This window comes from Egretta garzetta, unplaced genomic scaffold, assembly GCF_000687185.1.
Source record: "Egretta garzetta isolate BGI_Z169 unplaced genomic scaffold, ASM68718v1 scaffold154, whole genome shotgun sequence".
In the NCBI taxonomy this organism is placed as follows: Eukaryota; Metazoa; Chordata; class Aves; order Pelecaniformes; family Ardeidae; genus Egretta; species Egretta garzetta.
In genome coordinates, this window is record NW_009259600.1 from 747,136 (window position 1) to 770,313 (window position 23,178).

Consider the following 23,178-nt stretch of genomic DNA (forward strand, 5'->3'; position numbering starts at 1 on the left):
AGCTTAGCTATGTGCCAACCACAGCCAAGCTCTGCTGGCATCCCTGGCAGACCTCCCCACGGTGTCTGGAATAGATGTTTACATGTCTACCCTGAAGACTGATGAGAGTGGGAGCGCATGGTGCAGAGCAGTGGTCATCTTCCCCCGGAGTGAAAAAGAGCCCCTGTGGCTCCATGTCCCTGCCCTGAACTTTGAGCTCATTCCCTGTCCCAGCCCTGGTGCATCCACAGCACTTCGGTGGTCAGGAAGTCTTCTAGTCCTCGGTGGGGTTATCTCACAGTTTATTATTGCTTTTAAAACAGAGGAAACAGTTCACATGAACAGTGACAAACTTGCTTGTTCCAGAGCAATGCAAAGCCATGTCAGCCCTAGAGACTTTGGTCACAGGAATTCATATGTATATATGGATCCTTTACAGCATACTATGGGGAGAAAAGTGGCTAAGTTCAGCCGCATTAGTTCTATTCATTTCAGTCCCTGAGTTTAAAATGGTTTCAGCTCTTATGGGCTTAATTGTGTTCGTTCAACCGTCAATTGCCCATGGGACTTCCACCTTGTTAATCTAGCACTGCACAGGTCCATGCCACATGAATAAGGAGGAGATTTGTCTTAAGGCCAGGATGTTAAGTACATTCTCAGAAAGTGAACACTCATCTAACATGCTTACACTGTGGTCAGCACAGATTATTGGCTTTTGTTAATACCTAGGACACTTACACTTGCCATGTCACCTTTCTGTGCTGCAGGAAACCAGGTATTGCCTCACAGTAACAAATACTGCATTACTGGCCATGACAGGCTCCTGTTAACCCATACACTTTTAACAGGACTCTCTCAGAGCTTCCAGTCATTCTCTGTGAGGTTAAAATACCACCCCACCCCACCCCAAATTTATCATCAAAACCCTTACTAGATACTTGCTTGATAGCAAGAAAAAAATACATCCCCAAAAGTGGATCAAGCTGATAAATAAGAGCATTATAGGAGTTCTTACTACGAGTTTAGGGAATGTGGGACTACAGGTTAGCCTTCCACAACAAGGAAAGACAACTATTCGTTGCAAAGACAACATAAAATAAGAGATCAAAAAAGCCAAGAAATCGTGCCAGCTGTTACTCAAAAATACTGCGATGATTTATGACAGCTGGGTTCAACTGAGAAACTCCTTTATCAAACAGTCATTCCCCTATGTGAAACAAGCCGTACAAATGTTGTTTCCTTTGGGGTGGTGGCTTCTTTCTCCGCCAGCCCAGGTACATGTATCACCCGTTACTCTCCTGTTTCTGGAAATATCAGCTATGCATAGCTTCTGTAAGAGGCTCAGCTTCATAAACTCTTTCTACAGTTCTTATTTCATGGCTGAGCAGCTCCACTCTGTATGGAGCAGATCCACACTCCACCCGTAACTGAAAAGGTCGTGTGATTTTCTTAGAGGAAGAAGAAGGCGTAGGGAAGGAATATCGCATTTCTAAGAAATACATGGTTCATAATATTGACAAAAGCAACAGAAAACCCTGAGGGGAAAAAAAGCAATTTGATAAAGGTGAGCTGTTGCACACTGACCTTTTTGGTAAGGAGAAGTTTCAGGTTTGCATGTCAAAATGAAGTTTCGGTCAGGTTTACTTTACAGAACTCTATACATTCAAAGAAAAGCTAATTTGGAAAAATTCCCATTCAAAGGAAAGCTCTTAATTTATTTAATTTCTTTTGCTATTTAAAACAAAATAAAACTCATTAAATTCCTAAAATCTTGTCCCTGGCCAGCAGTAACAAGAAATATGGAAAACTGGAACTGCCAAATGCAGTCTTTCCTAATCAAGATAATTTTTTACCTTCCTCATCTCACAGGCAACAGTGGTTGCCCCCCACACAGGTGACTGCAGCACCTATATTTGCTCATCCTCCTGCTCGTCTGCATGAGGTGTTTCTCTTATCTTCTGATATGCTAAGAAGGACGTGGGGCACCCCATGAGCCTTGCAGTGATTTGCAATCAAATGGAGTAATTTCAGTTGTTGTTAAAGGTCACCCTGGGGCCTCTCCTGGCCGTGCAGCTTTGATGTGTGCCCTATTAGTACAGCCTCATGCTATAATTCCCTCCTGTTAGCACAGGAATGGAAATGCAAATATAAGCTATGTTGCAGGAATACAAGCACAAACAGTCTGACTGTCAAAACGGAGAAGAAAAGTAACAATCTACTGAGAATGCAACTCTCAATCTTGCAAGAGTGACAGTCTTCTTTCAGTTGAGGGAAGGTACCATCACTACAGGAAAGATGTTGCGTTGCTGGAACATGTCCAGAGGAGAGCAACAAAGCTGGTGAGGGGTCTGGAGCACAAGTCTGATGAGGAGCAGCTGAGGGAACTGGGGTTGTTTAGCCTGGAGAAGAGGAGGCTGAGGGGAGACCTGATCGCCCTCTACAACTGCCTGACAGGAGGCTGTACAGAGGTGGGGGTTGGTCTCTTCTCCCTGGTAATGGGAGATAGAATTAGGGGAAATGGCCTCAAGTTGTGTCAGGGGAGGTTTAGATTGGACATCAGGAAAAATTTTTTCAGGGTTGTTAAGCATTGGAATGGGCTGCCCAGGGAAGTGGTCGAGTCCCCATCCCTGGAGGTATTCAAAAGACGCAGACGAGGTGCTTAGGGACATGATTTAGTGGTGGGATGGCAGGGTTATGTTAGGGGATAGACTTGATGATCTTAAAGGTCTTTTCCAATCTAAATATTTCTATGATTCTAAGGTGCTTCAACACTGATGGTTCAACACTGACCAGAGTCAGGGAGTACTGAGAGCAGTGCCCTGCCTCTGCCTGCATCATGTTGGGGGTCATTTCTTTTCCCATCCTCCTGGGAGAAGAGGGCTGCTCTTCCCTTCCTGTTTTATCATCTCCACTTTTTTCTTGAGGGGATCCTGGCTGCTTCATGTCTATCCTCTTATGAAGGTGGAAACCAATGACTCTGAGCCCAGTGGCATCCTTGCCTGGCTGTGGGGTGCTGAGGGTATGTGCCAGCACAATAACCACCTTCTAAGGCGTGAGCTTCCTCTCCTGCTCTGGGAACATGGCATGCCCTGGTGTTTAAAACACCTCTTAGCACTTTTCAGTGTGGAAATAGCCATCCAGTTAAACCTGGAGGGAGGAGAGAGTGACCCACAGCCTCGTCCCCCAGAAGGAGGTCTCGGCTGTCTCTCTTGCCTCTGCAAGTTTAGAACTGGTATTTGATTATGGCCTCGTTCCAAACTTACAGCTTCTGCCCCCAAACTCTCAGATCAGCTCCAAGCAGGAGTTAACTTAAAAGGGCAGCTCTAATATGACAGGTTTAGAGAAGACAGTCTGTATATAGCTGCTGTCATTGATTTGCAAATACAAGTCAGTTGTTATGAAAAAGCACTGAGTATAAGCTGTATCTCAAACATCCTTAAAGCTCTTGAGAGGAGGATATTTGAAAAAACATGGGTAATATCTACTAGAGAAGCAGAGACTTCCTCCCCCCCCCCCCCCCCCCCCAAAAAAAAAAAGCCTTAACTGCAAGGAGCACAGTAAACAGAATGCTGCAGGCAGGCAGGAATGACTGCAACCAAATGAGGCAAAATTAAAAAATTGACTAAACAGAGCAAGACTAAAGCTCCAGAGATGGCCAAACCTGAATATCAAACACCCACAACAGACCAGCAACAAGATATTATTAATGCCAGAACCAGCACATTTATGTTTGGTTTCATTTTTTTCTCTGACATTTCAAACAAGCACTCACGGTAAGCAGGTTTTTTTTTTCCCCCTAAAAATGTGGCATTTATAATTTCATTGAGCTAGAATCTGTAAAATGAAAAATACAGTCAGATGAGGCTAATCTTTTAATTCTGTCATATGTCTTCATTCAGCACTCCCTGACATCCATGACACAGAACAGGGACATCACACTTTCAAATGTAGAATTCTAAAACTGTATAGCGCGATAATACCAACTGTATCTTCTCACCTGCCTTTTGCATAAGAAATTATGCAGGAAAAGTCCCCCAGCACCTTCTGTAAAACGCAAAGCACTCCAGCAGTAGCAAAATTGTTGCTGATTGCAGTGGCCTGGGGATTTCAGACCAGCTCTAAAACCACACTAACAATAGCCCGACAAAAAACCTGCAGGTCATACATACAGGACTCTTTAAAATAAGGCAACCAAGTGCAGCAGTAGCATCCTATAGCTTCCACAGGTGGTAGTGACCGAAGGGACCCGATTTGAGTCACCTGACAAGATTTCCACAGAATAACCAAAAAGCCACCAAGCCGCACCTGTACGATGATCAAGAGAAAATCTCACAACGCTCACGCTAGAGTCAGTTTCGCAGAGATCAAAATAGGTGTTTTCATATTCATTATTTATTGACAGTGCCATTGCAGGACAAACACTGACTTTGCAGGTGAGTCTTCTTCCAGCTGCATCTGCTCGTGTGTGTCCAGGTGAGCTCTGGAGGGTGACAGCTGCCTCACTACAGCAGTCCTCAGGTGGAGACTTCTCAGTGGCGCTAGTTTGTAGCCCAGAGTGCTAATTTAAGCCATCCTAGGGGATTGAGTGAATATGCCTGGGAGAGGCAGGCAAAGCACCTCAGGAAGGGGATCTCTTGAATCACTCTAATGTGAACCATCAGAGTTGGTCTGGAGGCTTCTCTGAAGATCGCCACTTATGGGACTAAACTTTTTTTCAATAAAAGTTTCAGAGTTACACCAAAGCAAGGCATGCCAAGCCCCTGATTTCAGCATTTGTTCCTCAGCCAGTTATCTCCTAATCTGGGCCCACAATGTCTTGGCATCTCATGAGGACCAGCAGTGCTGCGCGGGGGCAGCTGCAGCAGTGCATGGGCTCTCCCCTCCATACGCATGGACTGGCCAGATATGTCACGGCATGGCAGGGTGACCCAGCTCTTGTGTGCCCTTCCTTGAGAAAAACAGCCATGTGCAGGAATCCCCTGGGGAATCTCTGAGTGCCATGGTATCCAGAAGGGCCGGGTCTTAACATCATAGTGGCCGCGTTTGAGCTATGCATTTACTGGATGACTTTACAGAACATATATTCTGAATGGGAGCCAGAGCACAGAAATTCTCTGAACTGCAACATTGCTGGTTTGAGCTCCCAAATTATTCAGTCAGTACTGGTAAAAAGGATTTGTAAGGCAAAACCCTTGTAGCACGGCCTCCAGGGACTCTTGCCATGCTGCTGTTTGCTTCCTGACCATCTGGACCCACCGCAGACACCACCCTGGCTCCTGTTCCAGAGCTCAGGCTCTGTCTGGGCTGGGATTCCCCATCCCACTTCCCTGGGTCCTTCAGGTGCTGCCGGGCTGGACTCTGCTCTCCAGATTCCAAACATTATTTTTATAAAGTGCCCATTTTTAAACCTAAACCCTCTTGCTGTTAGCCTAGTCCCCTTGGGACCACTCGGTTACATGTGCTAAGCTTTTCCAGCATAACAGCTGGAATAGCGGCTTAAAATCATTATTTCTGGTTATATCAACACTCGATACAGGTCAGAGTCAATGAAAGCTTAGTGCATTTGCCCAGAATCTTTAAAGCTTCAGCCCATGTCTGTGCTTTTTCTTATGCAACCCCTTTTGCCTGGGACCTAGTGGATATTATCAGCATACTCTTTGGCACACTGAAATTTATTGTTTTGGCAGCATTACCTTAGTCTGATTCCAGCCTATGTGCCATGTGCCAAGAAATCAGGTTTTTTTCAACTTTTTGCATCTGGTTCAGTCCATCCGTGTCTGTTGTCATGTGTCCCCTCCTGCTACCTCATGTTCTCTGTGTACAGGGCAATATCTTTTAGCACTCAAGTGCTCTGATCCAAACCTTTTACAGCAGGTATGGACTATCAGTTCCTTCCAAAAAGGCAGGTCCCTGGGAGCAGAAGAGCTGGGAGGAGGACCCACGTTTATGCCGCCTTCCCACTGTGTTTGCTTCAATCATGCAGGGGACTGTGGCCTGAGTGAGGCACTTGAAGTCTTTAAGTTCTTCAAAGGCAGACAGATTTCAAAAAGCCATAAAGGGCTGTCACAACACCCAGGAGGGATTTAAGAAGTCAGCTCCCATTGAGAACTGTGAGGGCCTGGATGGGGCTATGGTTTTGGCCCTTGCCTTTCCCATGGCAGAAGTGACTGCTTCATTTTGAGCACTGCCATTTCCTAGTCCCTGTTGTACCTTCCTGGAGAATAAATACTTTTTGCCATGGGGCATTTTTCTATTTACTGGTTTCACTTGTGTTATCTATTCTCCCTTTGCTAATTTTTGCCCTATAGGGGCAGAGGTCTGTGCTCATAAAGCCCCAGACCCTAAATAACCTGACTGCCCTGGCAGTGTGCACATTGCCAGCCTGGAGGCAGGCTGGGTACTGCGTGCTTGGGCCAGGACAGTGCCATGGGCTCTGCTTTCCAAATCCCATCCTGTCAAGGTGGACCCCAGGATGAGCTTTATCCCAGCGGGGTTTTTCCGTCTGGTTGCCATAAGCACTTCCATGTGGCTCTTCCAATTGGCATAAGCCCTAGGACTGCCATTCAGCCATACGAACTCCATCTGATGTGGCTGCTGCTATGGAAAGACTGCTTTGGTGGTCTTCTGTGGTGCCCACAGGCATGTTTAACTGCTAGGAAAGGCTCACAGCCCTGACAAGAAGCCCAAAATAGGTGGCAGTGGAAGCTGCTTTGTTGCCCTTCAGCATTTTATGGCATGTCTGCAAGACATCCTGCTCCTCTACATCACTGTAACTTCCTTCACTGTCTGCAGGCTCACCATTTGCCATTGTCTTTGGCCATGTAGACTCTAAATATATACATGCCCTTGTCCATGATTTGTCTCATATCTTTTCACCCACTGAAGTCATCTTTCAACTCAGAAAGCGAGTATGCATGTGGCTTTCCTTCGACAGATATGCTGTCGTCTATTGAAGACACAAGCTATCCAAAATGTGCCCTGGAGACTACTAGTGTTTCTGGAGAGGACTGTCTTGGGGATATCACTCGGGCCTATTTTACACGTAAACCCACCTATTCAACAGAGACGTGAATTTTACTGAAATAAATGTAAGAATGCACTTGTAACCTGAAGGAAAGCTCCCCTAAAACAGCATGTAAATGTATTTCTGAACTTTCAAGTGCTACGTGGGGAGATCAATTTTATTGTTTATAGTTTTGTCTGCCAGTCAGTAGCATTTTGGCTCCAACAAGGATGGGCAACTATGCCTGGTTTTGAAGAAACCCCACTTTTGAAAGACATCAGAGAAGATATGCAAAAGCAAGCAAGGCTTGCAAAACAGCTTCTCTGAGATAACGTTGCCAAGGCAAACGCTGCTGCAGGTTGACTTGTCTGAGGTTGCATGGCTTGAGAGAAGTTTGTCTTTCATGAATCATCCATCCCCAGTCGCTTTGCCAGTGGCAACGATTGAAGCATCTGTAATAGAGGTTTCTGCTCTGCTGCTCTGAAACGCTTATAACCAGACGGTATTTATCTGGGTGCTGCGAGGGCAGCGAGGTGTGCCCCAGGGAGGCAGTGCTGAGGATACATAACACAACCTTTAAAATAAAAGCTATTCTTGACACTTAAGAAAAACCTGGCTAGGCAAACGTGTCTTCAATTAAACAGCACAAAGAGCACTTGTTAGGGGTTGGATCTGAGCTTCATTTGAGCACTGAGGAAGCGCAGGAATGGCCTGGGCCACCAGCGGCTGAGTCCCCAGCTGCACTAGCAAAACAGTTCTACTCATACAAAATCAGAGAAATGCCCTGCAGAATCAGAGCTTTTTTTTTTTTTTCAGTAAATGTGACTGTATGAACTCTGTAAGTAACTGAATAGGTACAAACCTCCTTGGGTTTCGCTAGCATCAAGTTCAGTGATGTGTCAGTCAATGTCAATAACATTCAAAATGTTATTGAGAATAAATAGCAATGAAGCAAAAGGCAATGTCTACTCTTGGATGATAAAATTTAAAGAAAATACTAAAGTGCCCAATCTGGCTGTTGGCAGATCATTGATTTTTTGGATTGGTGTAAAGCCAATGATCCTGAAGAACAGAGACAAACAGACAGATGTTTCAGGTTTTGTGTCATACCCAGACTGTTCTATAAGTAAACTCATAATATGTTTATCTCAGGGAAGTTGCCAAAAATCACTGGTTTCTTGAGTATGTGTATAACTTGCATGCAAATTCTCCTTCCCAGCAAAGGCTAAAGCTGCAGAGGCAGTTTGATTAAAAAATCGATTGTATCTGTATGAGCCAAAGAAAGCATAGCTGTGAAAAGAAGCTCGTTTCAACATGCACAATATTTGATATTCCTCCTCTGTAACCAGTGCCAAATGGCAGATGTGTTTAGATTCTCAATTAGCTAATCGTGGCAGCTCTGTCAAAGAAAATTGCCTACCTTCAACACAGTATCGTGCCATCTTGGTTTTTAGCTCTTGTAGATCCTGACATTTTATTTTGATCATAATGATGATTATCTCCCAGCTACAATCTGTCTTTTCATATTAAACATTTCAAAATGTTTTTGTTGAGGCAGACATTTAATTTGTACAATTTTGAAACCTCTTGAATATTGCGTATTTGAAGCCGTATATTCAAGTGAAATTATGAAATAATAACAAGCAATAGAATAAGGAACTCCTCAGCTCTACACTTCAAATCTGCATACTGGATCCAGATACTGCCTTTACAATAAATTCTTCACCGCTATGAAATTAGGCCACAATATGTTGTAGTTTAGTCTGGTGCTTAGGACATCTTAGTCTTGTCCTCCACAGTTGTTTAAATGAAAGCAAAAGGTGGATCTTCTTTCTTTGGCTTTTGTTTGCTGATTAACAGTCCTGCATTTAAAACTCACTGCACTAGTCAATGAGGAACAAAGTGCCCTAACTATTTTAATCAAGTTACTTGCTTCATCCTTACCCATGCACTTCTGAAATCATACCTGTACAGCAAAGAAAAGAGGACAGTTGTTCTTCAGGATAGAAGCAAATGTCAGCTGTGGCTGAGGCATCCTTGACGAAATCTCGTGGACTTCTGTGGGGTCAGCTTTCCATGTACAAACTTCTGCCTTTCGTTTTTTTAACATCCTGCTGACAAGTGTTGGTTAGTTTCTCATATCATCTTCTATACCATGTCATTCAAAGCCTCGTCCAGGCTCTAGGTCATTTCAGCATGCAGATTTTTCTTATATATCTTCCTTTAATTGATTCCTTCTCCTCAGCCTTGAATCATATACTCAGGAAAAAAATAGTTGTGCTGTCACATGTTGTTTAAATAGTCATTGTGATATGATTAGAGGCCAGAGTTAACAAAGCCTAATGCTCCTTGCACCCCAGAGTCCTACTTTCCAAAACAGACAATAGCCTAAGTCTGCCACTTCTGTCATTATAACCATGGCCACCCTGTGGGTGGGAGGGGCTGTCTGAATTGCAGCATATTTTATCAATTTCTGATGTCACTAATAATAAAAAAAAGCATGGAAAATCTGCAGTATAGAAACTTCTCCGGGATTATCAGACATGCATAAGTGAGGTGAGATACAAGTATGATCCCTTCTTCAACGAAATGCTGTAGTAGTTATTGGAATACCCTTTAGAAAGCATAGATGGTTGTGCAGAGTTTGATCCGACAAAAGGAGGGTAGAGCCTCAATCTGACATGGTAATATCCTGAAAATACCAGATGAATTAATCTACTTAACACATCTCATCTCAAAGATTTTGCCTCATGTAGTCAAGGTCTTGCTATAATTAAAACTAACTTAAGAAACAGGTGAAACAGATTCCATCAAATAATGTAGTAGAGATTGTAATGAGGACTTTCTCCTCTTGAATTAATGTACATCCCATTACTGTTCTTCTAAATGTTATCATATGGTACTTCCCCTCCTTCTGAGTCCCATTAGTCCTGCAGACACTTCCTAACTACAGGAACATGTTACTGAAGATGATCAGGACCCATGTGGTGATGATTGGTTTTGTCCCAAACAAATGAGAACAGCAGATACGTAGAAAATAAAGTCAATGTATTCATAGTTGGGCTTCACTGTATATTAAGTGGCCAATTCAAATTCTATCTGAAAATGCATCTGAGGATTTTGACTGTCTATGGATATATGTCCAAACCAGTTTTTTCATTCCCATGTTTTGGTGTAATCTCCAGATGAATTATATGCTGGCAAATAGAAATCTATTGTCTTCTATGCTGACTAAGAAAACAAGATAAAATTCTTTCCAGTGGAAGAGGACAGAAAGCTGGCTTCCTATTCCATGAAAGTCAAACCTTTTTTAAAATTTGTTAATTACACACCAAGCATAGAGCTTTTTGAGAAAGATGTATTTTATGAAGAAAGAGAGAATTAATTTGCTGCAAACCAGTGCAGTGTATTGATTAGTGTCCTTAGCTAGAGAGGAGAGCCAGGGTCAGACCCCCGCTACTACTGAATTGTGCACTCAAGTCTCAGTCTCCCATGTGGGAGGCAGGGAGCAGAGGAAAAAAAGAGGATGAAAAGGAAAGGGAAATAGATAGCTCTAGACAGCTAAAGAAACTTTCATTGAACAAGTATGTTCCTTCAACAAATGTTTGCTTTTGCATTCCCCTGGATTTTCTCTGTCCCGCTCAGTCTCAGGAGGTCACTGATCTTCCATGCAGAGGCGAGGACATGGGCAGGGAGCAAACAGGGGAAGTGTGGGGCAGGATGGGGAGAAGCCACAGTGAATGGAATCAGGGCAAAGGCAGGACTGTTTTGATGTGTTTGTCAGTAGAGACTTACCAAATCCAAATTATCAAAGATAATGAGAAGGAAGAATAACAGAATTAACAGGCAAACTGAGAACTCTGGTACAACAGCTGATGCATTTGGCATCATGTTCTTTATGTGTCTTGATCAAATATGTAAAGTTTCTACATTCAATCTGAAGAGCTAGAGGGTTTTAGTAGTTTCTTCTTCTACTGCATGAAGTAAACAAGCAAAACCATAAATGAAATTAAGGCACTTTTCATTTCTGCATTGTTTCAGATGATGGAAAACTGTCCTTTGACGAATTCAAAGCTTACTTTGCTGATGGAGTTCTGAGTGGAGAAGAGCTGCATGAACTTTTTCACACCATTGATACACACAATACTGAGTAAGTGCCCCCTTCTTACAGTGCTACTCTCTGTACCTGAGAACAGAAAAAAGACATCAGGCTGATTTTAGAAAACAAATCTAAGAAGAAAGCTGCTTCAGGGAAACTAGGCTGTGTCATATGGCTCTAAACTGTACAAGTGAAGTGTTTTTAAACCTTGTAGAAATATCTGCATGTTCTAATAAATGTGATTTGGGTACTGAGAACACAAGGTGGAAACTGGGTGCCTTCTATGTTCCCCACCCATGATAGTAAGGAAAAGGGGCTCCTTCAAGCTTAAATATGAGTTCCTCAGTTCTTGATCCCACTTTGCTAATTCATTACATGAGGTGAATACTTGGACCAGATGTTAACCAAGAAAAAAAATAAATTAAGCAATCATATATAGTAAGGAACAGAAAAAGGCATCCTTTCTGGTGCTGCTAATTGTGTCGGTGCTGTTCCTTAGACTGTTTGGATATCCCCATTAAGGTCAGGCTTAACAAGGCCACAGGGAACTGACCTGACAGGAACTTCATGAAGTTCAACAAGGAGAATTGCAAAGTCCTGCATCTGGGGAAGAACAACCCTATGCACCAATATATGCTGTGGGCCACCCACCTGGAAAGCAGCTTGGCAGAAAAGGACATGGGGTGGACACCAGGTTGAACATGAGCTAACAATGTGCCCTTGCAGCAAAGAAGGCAAATAGTATCCTGGGCTGCATTAAAGAAAATATTGCCAGCAGGTCAAGGGAGGTGATCCTTCTCCTCTACTCAACACTGGCGAGGCCACACCTGGGAGTGCTGGGTCCAGTTCTGGGCTCCTCAGTACAAGAGAGGCATGGACATGCTGGAGAGACTCCAATGAAGGGCCACAAAGATGATTAAGGAACTGGTGCACCTCACACATGAGGAAAGGCTGAGAGAGCTGAGACTGTTTAGCCTGGGGAAGAGAAGGCTCAGCAGAACTTTACCAATGTATATAAATACCTGAAGGGAGGGTGCAAAGAGGAAGGAGCCAGGCTCTTTTCAGTGGTGCCCAGTGACAAGATCAGAGGCGTTGGGCACAAACCTAAACACAAGTGGTTACCTCTGAATATCAGGACACACTTTTTTTACTGCGAGGGTGACCAAGCATTGGCACAAGTTGCCCAGAAAGGTTGTGTAGTCTCCATCCTTGGAGATATTCAAAAGTTGTCTGGGCACTGTCCTGGGCAGCTGGCTCTAGGTGGCTCAGCTTGAGCAGGGGGATTGGACCAGATGACCTCTAGAGGTCCCTTCCAACCTCATTCGTCCTATGATTTTGACTGAAGAAGGGAATGAATTTCCTTTTTATTTGCCTTCTAGCCACCAGTAGTTTTTCACAGCAGGTCTCCCATTTACTCTTAATTAGGAGGGTGTTTCTAAGCTAGTGGTTTTTAAACAGGACTGTTCCTGGGGTAGGGAATGTCCTGAGGAGAGGCCATTCATTGCTTTTGCTAAGAGGTTATGAAGACATCATGTGGTAATCATGTAGCGTGGGTTGTGGTTCTGGTTACAAGGAGCGAGTACACAGTAAGTCAGTGTTGCTTTTCTCAGCTGCATACAGTGGAGCAACAATATTCAGATGCTATCACAGCCCTGCTTCCTATGTTTACTGTAAGAAAAGGTAGGAGCAGTGTAACAGGACCTTATCTCATCCAGTGCCAAACTCTGCTGTTGTCTGTGGGGTTTTTTGCCTTCCACAGGAAAACAAAACCAACAGGCTGTGATTTTGCAATTAATCTACTTTGTAAACATCAAGACTCTAACTCATAGTGAGATGTTAGTAGCCTTGCTCCTCAGACACATGAATTTGGCAATCACCTTAATAATTTAGGACTTGCATCTTACCCCAGGTAGCTCTAGACAGGCCTTTCCCCTTGGCCAGTTCTTCCTGACAGTGACTCTCATATGGCTTTTTCTCCTTTGGATGTCTGTGTCACAGCATTACACCCCTCCTTCCTTTCCTTTTTCGCAGCTTCTGCTGGTCCTCCTCTGCAAACACCCAATTGCCATGACAGTTGTGCATCAGTAGCCCCAAATGCTGACGTGATCCCAGGCCCATCACCCTGGTGGCCTGTCAATGACCAGGCGTGATCCTGGCCATTGACATGGCAGCTACCCTTGCAGCAGAAGGCCTGGAAGTCCAGCCAAAGGTTTTTTTGGGAACCATCTCAAAGGTCATTCTTCTGAAGAAGCCTCACTGAAGGCCTTGTGTGCTTGGAAGCTTGTCCATTTTTTCCACAGTCATGAGCTAGTCTAATTAATATATTCTATCTACTTACAAATTTTGCCTCCCTCCAATCTAGATAGAATTATTAACCAACTTCACCTGTTCCAGAAAGTATGAAAAAAGAAATCATCTGAAGTCTGAAATCTGGTCAATATTGTACCAGTTTATGCTAGGCAACATGTATCTCAATTTATGAACTTTTATGAACAACTTCCAGAAAGATAAACATCAAAATTTTGAAAAAGTTTCTAGGTTTTCATTACCCTATATACAAATCTTTTTTGTAAAAAATCAATAGTTAAATGAATTCAGATATTAACTATTTAAAGCGTTGCTTATTTCAAGCCATTTAAATATACAGAATATATGCAGAACCACATTTCTTTGCTGTCTTAAGAGCTTGGTTGCTTTTTTATAAACATGTATGAAGTTCTGTTCATGAACAATATTGTCTGTGTGATTATATGGAGCCATGAAATGCCTACAGTTAGGAATCCTCTTTTAGATCTGCTCTCTGTACTCATAAAAGCATTCACACAGGCACCTAATTCATATAAACAGAGGACTATATCCCCTGGGAATAAATGCCTAAATAACTCCGTGGATTTGTTTTTCAGCTCTGATCTCACTTATGTTTCTATAAATCAGGCAAAACTTCTCCAGAATCATTAGATTTTAACCAGCACAAAATGGAAGTATGGAATTGGACTCCTAATCCCAAGGCCATCCTAAAGCATTCAGTAAAACACCCTGTGTTGAAGGCTTTTGGTACTAGGATGCAACAGAGAAACAGGTTTCCCAGATGCATCATTCTCCTTAACGGACAACACAGGAGAAGAAATACCAACAGGTTACCTCCTATCATAAGAAAAGAGAAGGCTGTCATTATTTCCCTAATTTCCCTAATTTATCAAAAGTACTTATGTGCTAGAAATTCAAAGCAGAAGGTTGCAGAAATACTGTTAAATGAATAGGTACTGTGTACCGAAAAAAATAAGTGTAACATTTTAATTTCCTCAGGTTTCTTAAAATCAGTGGAAAAGACTGAGAAACAAATATGATCTTCAACAAATGCAATACACACAGTCTACCTAATCCTAGCAAAATTAATCACATGCTTCTTAGAACACCATGGGAATTTGCTTAGCAGATTAAGGGCCTTCATGCAAATTTTTAACCCAGAGGCAAAGACTCATTTCAGAGCCAAAAACTCATTCCTACAGCTTTGGTCTTCCTCATGTGTACCACACGTCTGCATGAGAGTGGTTTTATTTTACCATGATTCTATTTGCCTGCATTTGTCAGGGAGCATCCTGATAAGGGCAAATATCCTTGACGACTATATAAGATTTCTAAGAAAAAGGGTAGATGTTCTACATCTATTTTTCCTTTCTTTTTATTTGTAAAGCTTTTTTTTTTTTATTTGTAATTTTTTTATTATTTGTAAACCTTTTTCTCTTTAGCAGGTATTATCAGGACCTGAAAAATATGTAGAAAAGTGAGAATAACATCACGTTTTTCCTCCTGGGAGATAGGTATACCTGAAGGATAGGTGCAACTTTGTCAAATGCAACAGTTATTAGCTGAGAACTTGTAATGAAACTGGCACAGCAGTCATCTAAGGGAGAGATCATTCTCACTGTCCAGGAAAAGCCTGGCAAAAAGCAGGGCACAAAAGTCACAGAGAATATGTACTGTGAAGATTGTATTTTCATGTATTTCAGGGGACTGAACAAGTGGAAGACTAAGAACACCTACTAAATTACCTTTTCCAACCAGAAGAAAGGGTGCTTTCTATTGACTGGCTAATATTTGTTCTAGAGTAGAACCTAGGTATAGATAATAAGAAAACATGCTTAAAGTTTAGATTTAAAACAGCAACAAGAATCTTTTTGAGTAGGTTTTTTCATAAGGTCTTTGACTGGTTAAATGTTCGTGCCTGACTTTGCAGACGAAAAGTATTCTACACTGCTTGATCTTTCTCTTTAACAGAAGCAAATACATTTGAAAGGCTTTCCCTTAGCATCTTTGAAAGCTTTTGAGTGCCCTGTCATCAGGCAGGCAGCAAGATGGAGCATGCCAAATGTCAGATAGATATAGCAAAGACAGACAGCTTGGACAGCGTAATATAAATTCCTTGTTAGTACAGCTTTCCAGCAAAAATCACCTGAAGCAGATATAGTAAGGAGGTAAAAACTTTACTCACTGGCATTTGCTGAAAAGGACAGATTATGTAAAATGTCTCGAATTAACCAGCTGCGAAAAGAAGTAGCAAAATGTTCATTGAACCTTGGGAAGTTTTGTAATAGAAGCATTAAGAGAATCACATACAAATCAAACAATCCCCAAACCACCTATTTTGTGATGTTTGCACTTGCAAATTACCCAAGGGAATGAAATTAAAATCATGGTTTGTGCCTATAATTCCCAAATAGCTTATGGCTGGTTTTTAGTAGGAGAGGGAGAAATTCTACTCAGTTGTGTATCTGGTAGGAGAAGATTCTTTTGTCTCTCTTATCCAGTTAAAATACAGACTCTGTCAAACTCCAGACAAATCATTTATCTGCTTTCTTCTTCACTATTTATAAAATGCAGACTGTAGTTCCCTATCCCAGGAATATTTTGTAAGCATTAAGATTATGCAGTGATTTACACTACAAGTAAATGCCCAGGACAGATGGCTAGGGAAGCGTGTCATGATCTGCTAGATCATTTCTTAGAGTATCTGAAGATTTCATGCCCAGCTTGTCACAAGAGCAGACTTTGGGTTGTTTCCACCTGCATTAAATCTTTTAGTTCTGCCAGCATTCAAAACCTCACTGTCTGTGTGCATGAGTCTTTGTACTTCAAAGCCTGAAGATAAAAAGAGAGGTGGCCTTGGGGTGATATCCGTGGGCCATGAGCTCAGGAAATCTGAATTCCCTTCTCAGCTCTGCTGCAATCTTTCAAAAAAATATTAAAAGACTTACACTGGCTTAACATTTTTAAGGGAACTAAATTAACCAGGTATTGAAAACTCCTGTCCTAATGTCAGTCCTGTTGAAGAAAGATTTAGAAAATTATTTAACTTTTTAAAAGACCAAGCCAAGCTAACGTAACATACCTGTTACAAAGCAGATAGATAGTCTATGGAAGACTTCTAAAATGAGAATTACCATTTTCAATGTGATAGCAGGGCAAATAGTAGGGGGTTTAACTTCCCAGTAATTAAGGTTGCGTCTGCCTAACTGACTGTGATCTCTGCACCTTGCTATTTGGTGCAGAGAGGTGTTATCTTTTTACAAAGTAAAAGAAGAGTCAATTGGTGCTGCAGTGACCATAATCACCAGGAAAAAAGATGAGTAGGAATTCGTTACCACCGCATAAAGTTTCCAAGAGATAGGTTGAATAGGAGCTTATTATGCCATAATGAATTTATATTTAAAATATATCTAGACCCTAAAGTACAGGTTATTCATTCAGGGCAGATCATTGCTTTTACTGAAAATTTGCATTAGCTAAGGATCTTTCCTCAGTACATCATTTGGACATATATTTTGCAATTTATGAATAACTGGCTATTTTTTCCTATTTCACAAAATCACAGAATCACAGAATCACAGAATGGCAGGGCTTGGAAGGGACCTCCAAAGATCATCCAGTCCAACCCTCCTGCTAAAGCAGGTTCACCCGGAGCAGATTGCACAAGACATTGGCCAGACACGTTTTGAATATCTCCAAAGAAGGAGACTCCACAACACCTCTGGGCAGCCTGTAAATTTACATTACCTTTTTATAACATTTTAAATATTAAATAAATACTATTAAAGACACTCTGTACAAACTGATTGCCCGATTTTTTTAACTTCCATTCCTTTTTCCTTTTGATATAGCCAGGAACAAATGTATAAGTTAATGTATACCAGCTATGACAGATTAATAATGATGCTATCACTATCCACACAACCAAATTAGGTGAAGTAGTATGTCCATGCAAAAAGGAAGTTATTTTTCCCATATTTTAGTACTGCTACAATGGTTTACCTTTCTTAAAGGTGTTTTAATACAAGAATTATATTTGCGAGAACTGGCAATCAAGAAGATAAATTGTAAACAATTAAAATTGTGGCAGGGTTTTCCGTCAACTGAACCATAAGCCAATACAATAATTAGTTTATAGGCCAACTGCTAGATACATGGAGTTACACAGAAATTCCCCCCATGGACACACTAGTTCATACCTGTTCACAGGGCCTTAACGTAAGTTGTTTTTTTTTTTTTAAAGCCTCCTATAATCACAAAGAAGCAAGAGGACACGGGACCAATGGGCCACCATGGTGACTCAGTGAATGCCAGTCTCCTGTTTGTTAATGAAGTCAGGGAGATAATACCAAGAATTAATCCATAAGTTAAATGAATTTTAACATTCTTCAGTAAAACAAGCAATTTCTGATTATTCAGAGATACTATGCTTCAAAAGCTACATAAAAAGACAGTAGAATGCTTTGATTAGGCCATACAAGTAGCATTCCTGATACGTAATTAGCACAAGGTGACTGCTTTAGGGGGGTAGCAGTGATCTATTCTTACTTAAATACAGTTTCTAGTATTGTCATTGCCTCTTACTGAAGCTTAAAGCCAGTTAGGCATTTGACTTCCACTGAAAGTCACTTCTATTTCTGCTTTCCAGGATCTTGTGAAACTTTTGGGAAATCCCTGTTCAATCACATACAATTAAATAGCATAAAGAAGCTGTTACAGAGAGTGCCCACTCAGATGCCTTCACTCCGTCAGTGTAAGAAAAGTCTTCACACTGATGTAGCAGTGATTAGGTCTGGGCTGTTACAGCCGGGTCTCCAGGTTCTTGTTTCCTACCATGCACTTAGCACATGCACCTACTGCAAAGCACTGTCTTGTATTTGAAGACCCTTAAAAAAACATATAGGCAAGAAATCAAGAGCAGTGATTATTAAAGACTTAAGCTTCAACCTAGGGTGGTACAATGATCCTTTTCCCCTTATTCGTAATGGTTTAAGTGTTTTGCAAATAGGCCAGAAATAAGCACACTATATACACCTGGGCAACATCTTAAGCTCTGTTGCAGGTATCAGGAGGCCAAGGTAGATCCCCAGAGTGTGTTGAGTAGGAGCCAAGCCACCACAGTATGAGTTACACCAACATGAGGGCATCGTTGTGAGCAGGGAAGGAACAAGAGGAAGAGCTTATCTTTGCTCCTGATTTGACACATATTTGACATGACATCTGTGTTATACATCTGTAATGTCATAGTTGGGAGCTTGTCAGTGCTTGTACTGAGACCTCAAAAAAACTCAACACACTCTACTTGAATTCTGAGTTAGCCTTTCTGGAGGAGTTTTGAGGGGGTGAAGGAAACCCAGCGTGGTTCCTCACCCCTCTTTTCCCCCACAACCTGAGCTCCAAACTACACAGTACTCAGCGAGGCTCTTCAGGGCTGATGGGAGCAATGGGAAGGGTGTTGGCAGCAAATGCAAATGCACAAAGGCACCAGAAGTCCTTCCTGGGGCTGACAAGGAGGGTGGCAACACACAGCTGATGGAGGACATGGTCTGCAGGACACAGCTGAAGTAATTTTGAAGATGAAGACCTGCATGCTCTGCTGTCTTGGAGCATCCTGCTTATTAACTCCCCTATCAAGTGAATGTGAAACACTCATTTTGGTTGCGTAGCAATCTGTACTATCATGGCATGAGTGTAAATCCATACACACAGCTCAAGGCAAAGGCTATCGGGGACTGATGCTCAAAGCCACCTGAAGACAGAAATCAGCTGGTCATGTTAACTATAAGAAATGTTTTATGTTTTCAAAAATTGCAGACTTCTACAAAGGCTGTATCTGACAAGTTTAAGGCTGAGGAGAGAAGAGTGGAGCTATCTTGCAGCTTTAAGTATTGTGTTTCTTATCTTATTCTCCTAAGCACTATTTTTAGGAGCATATTGGAGCACAAGAATATTTTACAGATTAAATAGGGAGAAGAATCTTGGAACGTGACTGGCTTTGCTGACTTTCCATTTGAAAAATATTGGAGAATTTTTTCATATTATTTCCATTGCTATTTCATTTCTTGGCCCTTCTGAATCACTGAATCATAATGTATACCTCAAATCCAAATCTGAAGATCTTCTTCCTCCCATATTTGCACCTAATCAGGATCAAAAGTCATATTTTTATTGTAAACTTGATATTTTAAGTACTTTAATAATGTGTGTGTCATCCCTATTACCTAGTTTGTATCTTAACATTTCTATGAGCTCTCATCTGGTTTTTAAGTCCAATGCGTGTGTATGTTCAGTGCAGCTGCCTAGGGGTTGTAATATTGCTGAAGAAGAAGATATTTAAACTCCCAGTTACCCCAACTCAGAAAACCCTAATTTGTGGGGTTAGCATGCTCTGAACAATTAATAGATTGCATTACCTGGACTTCACATCTGCCTTTACTGAATGCTAAATAGCTTGTATGCAAGGCAGTGTTGCAGCAGAGTTCAGCTTCAGAGGAGGTAGTTCTGCGGCAATATAGTTGTTTTGTTTACGTGTGTTATTGCCTGAATAACTGAACTGAAAGTAGAGAAAAGTATCAGCAGTGCAGGTCTTTTTATACATGGAGAGAATTATGCAAGAAAAGTTTGAAATTTGTGGCTTATGGGGTGAATACTTTTACAGCTCATTTCCCTGGCAAATCTGCCCCTGCTTAATTTTAATATCAACTCTGACAAGCCCATGTTTCAGCAGAATAAGAATCCTTGACATGGTTAACAGTTTAGTGAATAGGTTTTAGCAGTCATTGCAAATGTAAATGTCCCTTTTACTCTTACCCTTGTCCCTTCCCTCCCCACACTCATAACTTTCATGGAAATTGTTTTTGCATAATGGCATCCTCAGGGAAAAGGTGTCAGAAGATAACAAGAAGATTTGGCAAGGTTACAAACTAAGAGATATGTAGAGGATCTCAAGGGGATTCAGTCTGCAGCACTGCCGGAGAGATAGTGCGATAAATGCTTCACTGATTACAGACTCATATGACTCAGTGGGGAATCAGACTTGTTTTTCTCACTTTTCTCATTGGTAAAATGAAGTCCTCAGCCAGGACATCAGTTACGAGGTAGGAGGGATGCTAGAACTATTGAGGCAGACCTGGGGCACAAGCAACCTCCCAAAGGTAGGAAGGTCCCATTAAGCCTTTCTGTGCGGCACAAGTTAAAGATAAACTGTGCACAAGCTAGAGTTGAGCTTGATGAGGACCTGAGAGTCTCGGCCACCTGCAGCACTGAGCTTGTGCTCAGCATTTGGGAGAGTCTGTCATGCTGCATGTACTGCACATGTAGGGATGGGACTTGGCACTATGGAGACACATCTACACTTGCAGGTGTATGTGTCAGCAGGGTGTAAGGCTCCCTCATAGTCAATGAAGTCACTGGCACCTAAGAAGTAATTCTGCTTCCACTGGCTTCAGCACTGTTGCCCAAGCATAAGGCATTTAAGATGCTCTCATCTGAGACATCAGCCCAAGGCGGACAGGACAACACAGGAGAAGCAGTTGGGACATGGGTAGTGGGAGAAGTGATAGAGCATCTGAAACAACATCAGATGCCTATGTTATATCTAACTACTCAGGCTCCTGCTAGCTGGTCTACTGAAAACCCCCCAACTCCGTGGAATACACTGGAGCTCCTTTGCCTGGCAGCAGAGGATGGACACCCAGCGTACATATGGCCATCTACCTTTAGGACTCAGCCCCAGATTGAATCTACCTCCCTGCCACCTGCCAAGGTCTTCAGTAGCAGAGTCCTGGTTCCTCCCTTGGGTCAAAAGAGAAATGCTGACGTCATCTGCCCAAATAGAAAACTCCAAAACTATGCCAATTTGATATCTAAGAGCAAGAGGTTGGTTAGCATTATCCGTGCAATCACGGGAACCCATCCGACTGCATTAGCCTGCAGTCCAGTGCTGTGCACTGTAATTGCATGTTGTATGGGACCACAGTGCTTCCTCAAGCCTCTGGTTGAAAAGATAATAATCACAAATCCTCAGTAGTTTAATGGTAGTCTAAGGATAGTAATTATCTGTGCCTGGTTTTCTTTTGTTTCAGTTGGAAGGCATATTTTAGTCTCATGCTATTGCGATTTATCATGGTTCAATACAAATACACAGAAAAAAAATGAACTTTGAAGTACAATGAGGAAAAAAATTTATTAAAAACAACATGAGATACAGGCAGGCTCTTTAGTTAGGTGAACTGCAGGTAAGTGAAAAGTGGTTTTTTTCTAAAAAGGAATTACTGAATGCAAAAAAATTGCAGGAGGAAAATAATATATTGGGTTTTGATAATTTTTTTAAAACTAGATCTTTTAGATTAAATGAGAATTTCAGGCACATGGTGCAGTACTGACATCAGTGTTTGCTACTCTTTAAGGGATGTAATTGCAGCTATTGGCTTTAACTCTCTGATTTTTCAAGAGAATACCTACAGAAATCATCCTGGAAATGAAGTACAGAGAAAAAGGCAAGATACTGGTCAGAATGAGCTCATTATACAGTTTAGTATTTCATGACTGAACAAAACAAGTTCCTGAGAATGATTTACACAGTCCTGATGCTAACAGATCCTCTGGTCAGACAGACAAGCTGCAAATAGCGTTGCTTGGAAATTTTCCGTATGAATGATTATTTTTAATGGGAAATTCAGCTTTCTGCAGAAAAAATGAGACTCGTTCACACTGGGAAAATCAAACAGTAATGAGTAGTTTCAATTGCATTGACCTAAATGGAGCTGACCTACAACGTTTCATTCCAGTTCAGTTCTTCAGAAGATGACACTGGCTTCCTAGCAGCGAGCTCATTGCTTAATGGTAGGTGTAGTCTGAGGGCCTAGTCCCTTCCATAATCTGGGTTTCCCAGACAACCACAGCAGTTTTGGTATCTCTATCAACATGTGCATTGCCAAGGAGTTTATAAACCAAAATAAACATTTTGTTTTGTGTAGCAACAAATAATTTAATCTCAGTTAAAAAAAAAATAAAATCATTTTGGGATAAAAGCAGAAGCTGAAACATTATCATCTTCTATGGGGTGAAAACTCTGAAATTTGCTCCTTGTGGCAAAAAAGCCACCATGATGTTGCTTCTCATCTCCTCGTTTAGGTCGGTGTCATTCAGACTCCGCTAAAAAATCATAGCTCTGCAGCCCTTCTACAGTTCTCTACAGATTTTAGCATGCACTGCAACTTTTAATAGTATTATTAGACTCTTTTAGCAACACAGAAACTGTAATAGCTGGGCTGATTAAGGTAGCTAGCCAGCTATGTAGTCGTTGCATCCCAGTGAATCATTGCCTAATGCAGAGGACTAGGAGGGGTCAGACAAGTTGTTAGTCAGGAAAAAAACCCTTTATTCTCTCATGTGGTCCTGCCACTTGCAGAGCAGTAAGTGACAATTCTGAAGTTAGCGCTTGGCCTGCAGCTAAGCACAAGCAAACAAGGCAATTATTTGGTGCAGAAAAACATGAGACATTAAAACAGCCGTGACCCTGCTGCCCATATCAAAGCCCAGAAAGCCCAGCTGGCTGCTGCCTTTGAAAGGCCAGAGGTGCACAGTCCAGCTAGCCCTGGGTATGAAGAGCAGCAGTGTCCTCTGGGCAGTGGGAGATTTGGTTCCCCAGGGACCAGCCCCGGGAGCTCTGTCCCACTTCTGCCCCTTCTTCCTCCTCTCCCTTTTGGCAGGAGGCCAATGCCGGGGCTTGTCCCAACACCACATCCTACTGATAGCAAAAGGCGGTTTTGCCTCCACTGATAAGAAG

At 42.0% G+C, this 23,178-nt stretch overlaps 1 protein-coding gene across 1 annotated transcript in view; it reads left to right on the top strand.

Moving 5' to 3' along the window:
- The first annotated feature begins 9,611 nt into the window (after nucleotides 1-9,611).
- NECAB1 (N-terminal EF-hand calcium binding protein 1) overlaps nucleotides 9,612-23,178 on the top strand; it is a 53,634-nt gene continuing 40,067 nt past the window's right edge. Inside the window, exons 1-2 of the mRNA XM_035893901.1 lie at nucleotides 9,612-9,645; nucleotides 11,024-11,132. Coding sequence (XP_035749794.1) covers nucleotides 9,612-9,645; nucleotides 11,024-11,132 — 143 coding nt within the window. The remainder of the gene's footprint in view (nucleotides 9,646-11,023; nucleotides 11,133-23,178) is intronic.